General features: G+C 37.3%; 1 protein-coding gene across 2 annotated transcripts; it reads right to left on the reverse strand.

Moving 5' to 3' along the window:
• Nucleotides 1–239: 239 nt before the first annotated feature.
• LOC307170360 (hexosaminidase D) lies at nt 240–8852 on the reverse strand. 2 transcript variants are annotated; one of them, XM_079891451.1, is made up of 14 exons: nt 8648–8852; nt 8140–8229; nt 7738–8020; nt 7536–7645; nt 7131–7218; nt 6746–6910; nt 5304–5487; nt 5124–5195; nt 4692–4896; nt 2583–2665; nt 2350–2425; nt 2131–2226; nt 1938–2027; nt 240–1546 (listed from the first exon to the last, which is right to left on the reverse strand). In XM_079891451.1, the coding sequence occupies exons 2-14, from the start codon at nt 8217–8219 to the stop codon at nt 1348–1350; spliced, it is 1731 nt and encodes a 576-aa protein (XP_079747577.1). In that variant the 5' UTR covers nt 8220–8229; nt 8648–8852; the 3' UTR covers nt 240–1347. The 2 variants fall into 2 exon arrangements, with proteins under 2 accessions (XP_079747577.1, XP_079747576.1); XM_079891450.1 differs by having other exon boundaries at nt 8140–8285; nt 8648–8757.
• Nucleotides 8853–9481: the final 629 nt, after the last annotated feature.

Consider the following 9481-nt stretch of genomic DNA (forward strand, 5'->3'; position numbering starts at 1 on the left):
TGAGACGCACCGGTCTCGTATCTCTCACGGAGGAGCGGAAGCATAAAAGGAGGAGCTATGACAAGCCTGGACTTGTGTTTGTTTTATTATATGTGACAGCAGTCGTCCATGAGGGGCTGTTGTCAAGGCACCAATGCACAATGCACAGTGTACACTTCTTCAAGAAGTGCATGCATATATGGGGACACCAGCGATGGTTGTAACATTTTTTACCTTTCTGTCTATATCTTGGAGTACTCTTAAGCCAGTGTGTTCAAAATGTGATTCAAACTAGTTACAAGTGTCTGCTATCAAATTACATAGTTATTATCTTTGCAACACAAACAGAAAATGCATGGTTTAGTTTCAAACACGAGGAGTGAAATGTTACAATTCACCCCATAGTCTGGGTTAGTTGTAACATACCCTGGGGTGAGATGTAACATTATGAGATCCACCAGGGTGATATGTAATAAGGGTGAAATAAGGATTTTGACCAAAAAAAATTTGACCAAAAAATTTTTTTATCCAACACTGACTTTTAAATATAACTGATGTGTGTGTCTGTCACTCTCAGTCATAGAAATTGACCATTATAAATTTAACTTGAACACAAACAAAAATGTAAGCATGTTTGTTACTGTCAGAAATTTAAATTGAACAGTGTGTGTGTGTGTGTGTGTGTGTGTGTGTGTGTGTGTGTGTGTGTGTGTGTGTGTGTGTGTGTCAGTTATAGTATTGGCCATCATAAAATTTTAATTGAACGTGTGTGTGTAAGGTGTTAGGGTTAGGTTGTAACTTTTCATTGTTGTTACAACTAACCCAGAGTCATGTAGCCATGAACTAGCTCACCTTACAGCTAACAGGCAAAACATTAGCACTAACAACTTGCATGAAAAATATATCTACACAGATACACAATAAACATCATTTAAATTTGATAGGTTTAACTATAAAGCAGAAATTCCCCTAACAAAAATAAAGTAAAAAAGTTGCTTTCATACCTCAAAATAGTTTTTTCCACTCTAACATCTGCTGTGTTTGCCACAGGGCTCTACTTCATTACATGTGGAATAAGGACTAAACTGAGCATGTGCGAAGTGGATTATGGGATTTGTAACTAGTTCCTGTTTGGACAGATTTGAACTGTTACAAGTGACCTGTGTTACAACCATCCCCGGTCTCCCCTAGTGTAATTACAGTACTTTTTTAGAGTACTACTTTTAATGTTATTACCACTACCAGCGAAGCCTTCAGGAAATAAGCAGGATCCCTGAGGTAGAAAAAAAAACACCTGTTACTGAGAGCACGACAGGTTTGAAAAAGTCACATTTTGGAATATACTCCCTGTTGGTCCGCTTGTCCATTTCACCTAGTTAACAAGGCATCAGCCTTTGGCTGTCCATTGAGTTTAATGATTCGTTCTACGTCAACCACCATTTCATTAAGTCTTTCTATGTGTTCGTTGACGTTCTCTTCCAACCACTCTTCTAATGTGTCTGGGTAGAAGATAGCATTCATAATTTGCTGGAAAGTCATTAAAAAGGAATCCCATTCATTCATCAATCTGACAAGGAAGAAAAGCAAAATATTTAGGTTATTGTAAATATGTTTGACTTTACGCATGCTGTCATGAACAAACTTTACTAGATGGTCTCTTTGAACCAGAATTTCTGGTTTATAATAATCTCCTACACCTGATAGCAAACATACATAGTGACAAACACATTCATGAGTGTTGCATGTCCTCTCCTGTTGAAGGATTAAACAAATTGATACAGACCAATTCATTAATGACCATCATTTGTGAACCGTTTCTGAGAACTTCAGTGAAAAGAACCGTCTCAAAACAACAACTGGCTCACTATGACTGTGGGAAACCTGTATCTAAATAATAACCAAAATGTTTTATGAAATATTTATAAAATATGACAGAGTAAAAAAAAAAAAAATCTTACTTTTTCAGTTCATCTTTGAAAAATGCAAGATTCCGGGGGTTTGCAAAGTTGCGTTTGCGATGATAAGAACTAAATGATCCCTTGACATGGCTGCACAACACAAGACCAACAAAACAACCAAGTGAAAGAGAATTAATACTGGCTTATGCGCTGAGTGGATGTCATTTGAGCTCATATTTTTCTGATCACTCACTAGCTTTGCATGATCTTTTTGACTGAACTCTCAAGGTTGTCGTTGATCTTCTTCACCATTTCATAAACATCTGAGCCAGGAAAGGATACACCCTTACTGCAGAACATCCAAGAACAGATCTGTTACAAACAGTGTGTGTGTGTGTGTGTGTGTGTGTGTGTGTGTGTGTGTGTGTGTGTGTGTGTGTGTGTGTGTGTGTGTGTGTGAACATTTTCATACCACTCATTTTTGCTCAGCTCAATTTCACAGCCAATAATACGTTGTACTTCACTCTGTGCCTTGGCATCAAATGAACCTAATGCACACAAAACACATGATCAGCATGATACCGTTGCAATCCCTCACATATGGTTTTATTCCCATACTTAACCATTCCTGAAATAAAATGTGTTGGTCAGCATAATCCATATATACACCATATATCCATATACATGGATTTCATAAATACTCACCATATTTTAGTGTCTGAAGACAGACAGCCAGAGAAGGGATGGCCACCGGGAGAAGCTCACACAGCACAGTGTGATGCTCATACCTTAAACACACATTTTCAGTTTTTCATTAACCATAGTAATAGTCTACTGTTGTTGATACGCAATGCATATTCATTTACTACAGTGGTTCCCGAACTGGGGTATGTGAATTAACAGGGGGGGTACGTAAACAAAATGCTGTGTTTTGCCGTTCATTTAATTCTACACCACTTTAAAATAACATTAAAACCGAGCATGCATTTCTGAAAGGCAAAATGCCGTAAAAGGTCAAATACATGAGATCCAATCAAATTACCTCATCTTTCGTGATCAAAACTGACTGCATCCACACAAGCAGCGTGCATATGATAGGTTGCGTGCAGTCTGTTATTAAATTAGCAAATTTACATAACTGCCGTTATTGACAATGTACCTTTGTAAAAGTGAGGATTAAACACTTACTAGCACGGAGAACAATATAGACACAGACTGTGCATACAGATCTATATAAGACTCAAACTCTCTTCAATACAAAAACATACCCTGTGTGAGTTCTTATTGTTTTTAATGTTGATAATATATGAGCAAGAATGCATTTTTTCCCAAATATGACATTGATTTTATACAATAGTTCAACAAACAAAATGGTAATATTAAGTGATGTACTATTCTCAGTATAGTATGCTCTATTTTGCAACAAAATAATAGTTCCAACGAAAGACACAGCAGTTCCATTTCGAGTTCGGTTCACTCGGCTTTGCGTCAGAGCTGGCGTTATGGGGTAATCCCCTGCTTCCTCAAATCTACTGAAGACCTATGAAATCTCACAAGTGAATTCTCGCGTGAGATTGCGAAATAGAAGCGTCTCAGAGTGGCGGTCTGTCCTGCTTAAGGCACAAAATACTCCGGCCACGCGCTTATTTGTTGCCTTCTGTGATAAAAACCGGCTGTCCAGCTGTTTTTCATATGGGTGTGTAGTGTTCAAGCGGCAAATTGCATTGTTTTAGACACAAAATTCTTCAGCTTCTGTCATGTTATACAGAAGTGTGGCAGGCTACTGTCCGGGCCCTGACAAATGGCGGTTCCAATCCCATCTTGGACCAAATAACGCTGTCAAAACATGCGTTCAAATGAGCACATTGAAACAGATCCTCGCGCAGGTTTGGCCAGGGGGGCTGGATTAGTGAACCTAAAATATTTCAAGTTTCATGTTCAAATAGCGCATGTCAATCGGCATGTCGCTAATCATTTTAATGTTCGCACTGTAGAATGCCCTGGCAATAAAAATGCCAAATGGCACAAAAAGGCTGATCACCTCGCCCATCTACATGACCAACTCATGCTGAGCACTCTGGTCAGTCCTGTGATTTGAATGTTTCCTCACTTGCACTGCAATTTTGCCTTTGCAAGAGGATTATATCTAGTTGCTTCATAACTTGACGAACGGCATTTTTGGATGGTGTTCAAATTGGTCATGTGTACAAATTGTTCTTAACAGGTGTTAAAGCCCCTGACACTGCAGCTTCTCTGGCTCTCCACAAATTATGGCCTTTGTAGGTTAAATCTATGTGCATTGCTGTTGTACACATTCATGGTGTAATAGGAACAGTCGCTTTTTGTTTTTTACCACACTGGTAGTATTTGTGGAAAAACCTATACCAGATGTGCTACGAGCGAGGCACCTTACTATGCACACTACTTTATACACGTGTTATTATAGCCTAAATGTTGCTTATTTGCATCCTCATTGCAAATTTCTCTATTGAATTTTTGTTTTTGTTTAAACATTTATTTTATAAAGGTAAAAAATGCACTGTAACATCAATTTAAGGGGGCAAATATGGTCCCTTAATGGAAAAGGTGGAAGTGGAGAAGTGCAAGAGAGGGGGTACGCAGAGTAATGTTAACTGCCCCGGGGGGTACGCTACTGTAAAAAGTTTGGGAACCACTGATTTACTAGATCGCAAACACTGTAATGCTTTAGGTTTGGGAGTTCCTAAAATGTTTCTACCTTTTATAGTTTGCGTTATTGCACGTTTAATGGCACAAAATATTTGAAGAAACAAGCGAGTAAAATTGCAAGCGTACCTCTGCCAGCCAGTCAGCGCAATGCCTTGGAATCTCACAGACTTGTACTGCGGCATGGATGTAATGACTTCCTGCCACTGTAGGTGGTTTTTTAAATGGTGATTGATTGGAGTCCATGTCTGGTCAATTCCAGAGGCTCCTTTAAAAGCACTAGCAAACCACACGCCCTGAAATCCAGCCTCCTCATACTTAGAGATATAGTTACCTACAAACAATAAGTAAATATTATTTGAGAAAATGTTTGAGAAACAATTGACAAATTTCAAAAGTTTGGGGTGGGAAAGATTATTCATTGTTATATGACATTATTTTCCTTCTGAATAATATGCATAGATGAATCATTCACAATAAGGAATATGTTTTAAGCGAATAAATTGGGGCAATATTTTCACGTTGACTTTGTCATTTATAAGACACAGAAGATGGCCTCACCGATCTCCTTCACGTTCAAGTCTTGAGCGTACTGCCATATCATTGGCGATGCAAGATCTTGCAAACCTGATTCTAAAAATCAGAACCAAAAATATTACACAATAATTTGGATACATTGAATTTATCAAAATTGACACCTGCAATTTAAAGAAATAATGAAGTTAAAGGCTTGCATTAAACCTTTGATAGATTTGGAGCTGAGCTTCCTAAACATGTCATCCCACAAGATCAGCTTCATTCCTCGCTTCAGTTTGGTCATAAATTTCCCCACTGCGGTCACATGATTTAGGAACAGCCTTCCCATGTCTCCATTGTTGGCCTCCAACCAGCGCTTTGAATCTTCGCTTTCGCCCAGGCCACGCACCTAAATGTATTATATCAAAAGTGGACAGCGCTGGGGGTTACGCATCACAAGTAACATGAGTAAGGGGTTACACTTTATTTTAAGGTGTCATTGTTACAGTGTAATTATATATTTAAGTACTGAGTAATATTAGGCAACTATAGGGTTAGGGTAGGATTAGGATTTGGTTGAGGGTTAGTTGCATGTAATTATGCATAATTTACTGTTAATAACTATGGTAATTCCATATGTAACAAGGACATGTAATTAATAATACTTGTAATCAGATTACTTTTTTCAAGTAAATAGTAAAGCAATGCATTACTTTTAAATTTACAAGAAAATATCTGAGATACTTTTTCAAATATGCTCAATTACACAAATATGCTTTATGCATTTAATCTCACTTTATTAACCAATGTCTTTGCTGTTGACATTTGATGATCTAATTCAACCATAGTACTAAGCAAAAATAACTTAAGATAAGCATCACATGTGTTCATTTTTAAAAAAAATATTTCTGAAGAAAGAATGTTGAACTTTCTTCTCCTGCATTGTGTTCTTCTGCAATCCAGGGGTGCGTTTCCCAAAAGCATCGTTAGCCAACTATGGTCGCAAGTTATGTTGTTATCTTCGCTTTCGCCCAGGCCACGCACCTAGATGTATTTTATTGAAAGTGGACAGCTCTGGGGGTTACGCATTACAAGTAACATGAGTTATGTAATCAGATTACTTTTTTTCAAGTAAATTGTAAAGTAATGCATTACTTTTAAATTTACAAGAAAATATCTGAGATATTTTTCAAATATTCTCAATTACACAAATATACTTTATGTATTTAATCTCACTTTATTAACCAATTTGCGAAAAATACGGTTTTCGGGAAACAGTCGTGACTAGCAAGTTGATTTCTTCAACAATGCATCGCATTAGCTGCACCCAATACTGTATAGAGGTGACTTATTCATACAGATGAGGTTTATTCGTTTAACTTTTGTTGTGAAAGGGCCTTTACATTTGTCAAGAATAGAACTTTTTTTGTTATTGAAAAACAAACAAGCAAGCCCGGCCCAACCCAGATGAGAAAAAGTAACAAAGCTTTAGGGAGTAACAAAATATTATAATGCATTACTTTTAAAAGTAACTTCCCCAACACTGACAGTGGATAAAAATCATTCACTCAAAAATGAAAACATTTTCCTATTTTCATCATATTATTTTCTTTCTTCCATGAAACGACCATTTTTAACTGATCCGTAAAGAATAAAGATCCACCGACCTCGTCAGCTCCAATGTGGAACCACCGTGCATCCCGGTGCTTGTTCATAACTTGAGTTAACATGTCCTGAACAAGTTCCATGCTTTCTGGGGCCAGAGGGTTTAGGCTATTGGGAAACGTTTCCACTTCTCTCAATCTGAAATACTTCTTGTGTTTCAACACAAACTGCAATGTGAACAGAAAGACTGGTTAAGTGTAAGCAGGAGTGTTAGGCATGCAAATAAAGTCAAGTAAACTCACAATGCATCTACGGCATTTGAATGAGTTTTGCCTCCAAACATATAAAAAATGTAAAGGTGCCTTTAGCGCTTTACTGAAGTATATGTAGTGAGCACATATTTGAGACACATATAGTTTTATGATAATTAGCTTGTTCTGTACTTGCCTCCATGTGTCCGAACACCTGCACAAGAGGAATTAGTTCAAGCTTGTGCTGTTTGGCAAGTGACTTAATTTCCTCTATATCTTCCGGACTTTACCGTAAACAATAAAGACAAACAAGTGGGGAAAATACATGTAAATAGAGATTAAGAGAAAGCAATTAAGAGAAAGAGGCACAAATCATGAGATTATGATCGCTGAATATATTCTAACAACAGTTCACCCAAAAATTGTATGGAAAAGTCCTGCATACAGTAACTATTCTTCAGGATACCTACTTTTGCATTCCACAAAACATAACCGCACACAGCTTTGGAATGACATGAGAGTGAGTAAATAATGGAATTTGAATTTCTGAGTCAAAGTAAGTCAAGTTCAGACCATCAGAAGCTCAGAATCAGTAACACACCTGTACGCAAAGCTTGATTTGAGAATTGCGAGCTCCCCCTCATAGGGAAACATATCCTCATATTCCAGCAATATCCCATTAGCACCCAGAGATGACAGTAGAGGGAATAACTGTTAAAGAACACGAAGGGAAACTTTAAAAAGGACACTATTCATACACACACGTTTGAAACACATTACAGTTTGCATACACTGATTCCCACCTCTTTGAGGTATGTGACTTTGGGTGCTGCACCTTTCAGATCTAAGTGTACAATCTTTAGTGGATCTGTCTGTGTATCGTCAGAAACACCTGGCTCAGAGTCCTCTTGGTTTGATTGGATCATGTTTTTTTCCACTGGCTGAACCACTGGGCCGTCTGTATGTTCTTTTTTCTCAGGGTCTTCCTGCTTTTCATCCAAATTCAGCTGCGGGACACGCTGGTCAGCCCAGAACTTACTACCTTGTATGGTTTGGTGTGTCTGTCCACTTGTGCCTTTGCTTGAGCTATAAATAGAGGGTAAATAAACTGCAATTACGAGCTTGTTTGGGACAATGAAGCCTGGTTTGAAAGATCCAAGGATGCACGTGTGTACATGGAGACCTTTGAGACCTACAATCCTCACCTTGGGCTTAAGATAAATTTCCAAATGGTAACAATCACCAACCCGCCGATGATTAACCTCAGTAACTTTTGATTGTTCATGTTAGTGTCTCTGCAGGTGGATGGGATAAACCACACAATTTAAGGCAGGCTTTAAACTCAGGTGACCTTTAAAATACAAAATTTGCATCGGAAATCACATAATGGCAAGCTAAAATGTTTTACCTGTTAGTGTTTATAATATCAATAGAAAAAAAAACTCCTCTTCTAAATACGTATTTATTATTAAATATATGTATAATCATAATCATCATAAAACACTTTGAAAGCACTTTACAAATGCAAATTAGCAAATGGTCTGGTTTAAAAAAAGAAAATGCACCAATAAGCAACGTAGATAAAAAATACAGCATGCATTTTATTTATTTTCTCACAATTCTGACTTACAGGAGAAATGTTTTCCTTACATAGAGGCTTTATAAATGGATGCATCTTGCTATTACTCTAGAAATATCGAAACGCCTACTTACTTTGTAAAAGATCATCAATTCTTTAGGGAAAATAAATCCTTTTTGATGCAGGAAAGAAGACATACATTTACTTCCGTAAGTAGTTCCTTGTGCTGCAAGTGCATTTGTGCGCTTGAAATCTTGACAATTTCAACCCTGGCTCAACCTGTTTAACTGCGTGACGTTCTCACGGCAGTTTATTTGCATTGCGTTGGCAAACTCACCTGACCAGACGCGAACACCTGACAGTGAAAGTAAGAGTGCGCGTCACATCGACACTTTACGACGTGTGTTATTCCGATAGGCGATCGTAATAAGTCTTATACATGCGCACATAAATAATACCAGTTACTACAGTACAACACAAATTATGTACAGCATGTTACAGTACAACATACATGACTTACCGTTGTTAAACAACAACAACAACAACAACAAAAAACCAAGTTGACAGTTGACATTGCATGTCAAGAACGTAACATCGGAGCCCTGCTATGTTAGGCTACATGATATACTCCAGCTAAAGCATTATCTAAATATTCTTTTTAAGACAAAAACTATCTAAATATTTAAAAATATTTTTTGCCAGTTATATTTTAGAAAGTCCGAATCTGAGAGCATTGGTGAAATTTGTATTTTGCATTGTTTTAATGTAGCTATTACATGCTTATAAATTGCATAATCAGCATTAAGTTAAATAGTTTAATCTCAATGCTTTTAGAAAAACATTAAGATGTTTGCCTTACATGAAAATATGTCAAATGCAAAAACGTTGAATGAATACACCAGTGTGACATGTGACAATACAGTTGACCTGTAGTCATATCAGCTGATTTCTTTTAAGTCCCGCCCTTA

The sequence above is a fragment of the Squalius cephalus genome, assembly GCF_949319135.1.
Source record: "Squalius cephalus genome assembly, chromosome: 1".
In the NCBI taxonomy this organism is placed as follows: Eukaryota; Metazoa; Chordata; class Actinopteri; order Cypriniformes; family Leuciscidae; genus Squalius; species Squalius cephalus.

Bases quoted from the DNA above. Each gene is read 5' to 3' on its own strand.
- LOC307170360 (XM_079891451.1), bottom strand. From the start codon at position 8,219: ATGAACAATCAAAAGTTACTGAGGTTAATCATCGGCGGGTTGGTGATT. The intron at 8,021-8,139 runs GTGAGGATTGTA...CTCTATTTATAG, and splicing joins AAATTTATCTTAAGCCCAAG to CTCAAGCAAAGGCACAAGTG. The intron at 1,547-1,937 runs GTAAGATTTTTT...CTTCCTTGTCAG, and splicing joins TTCAAAGATGAACTGAAAAA to ATTGATGAATGAATGGGATT.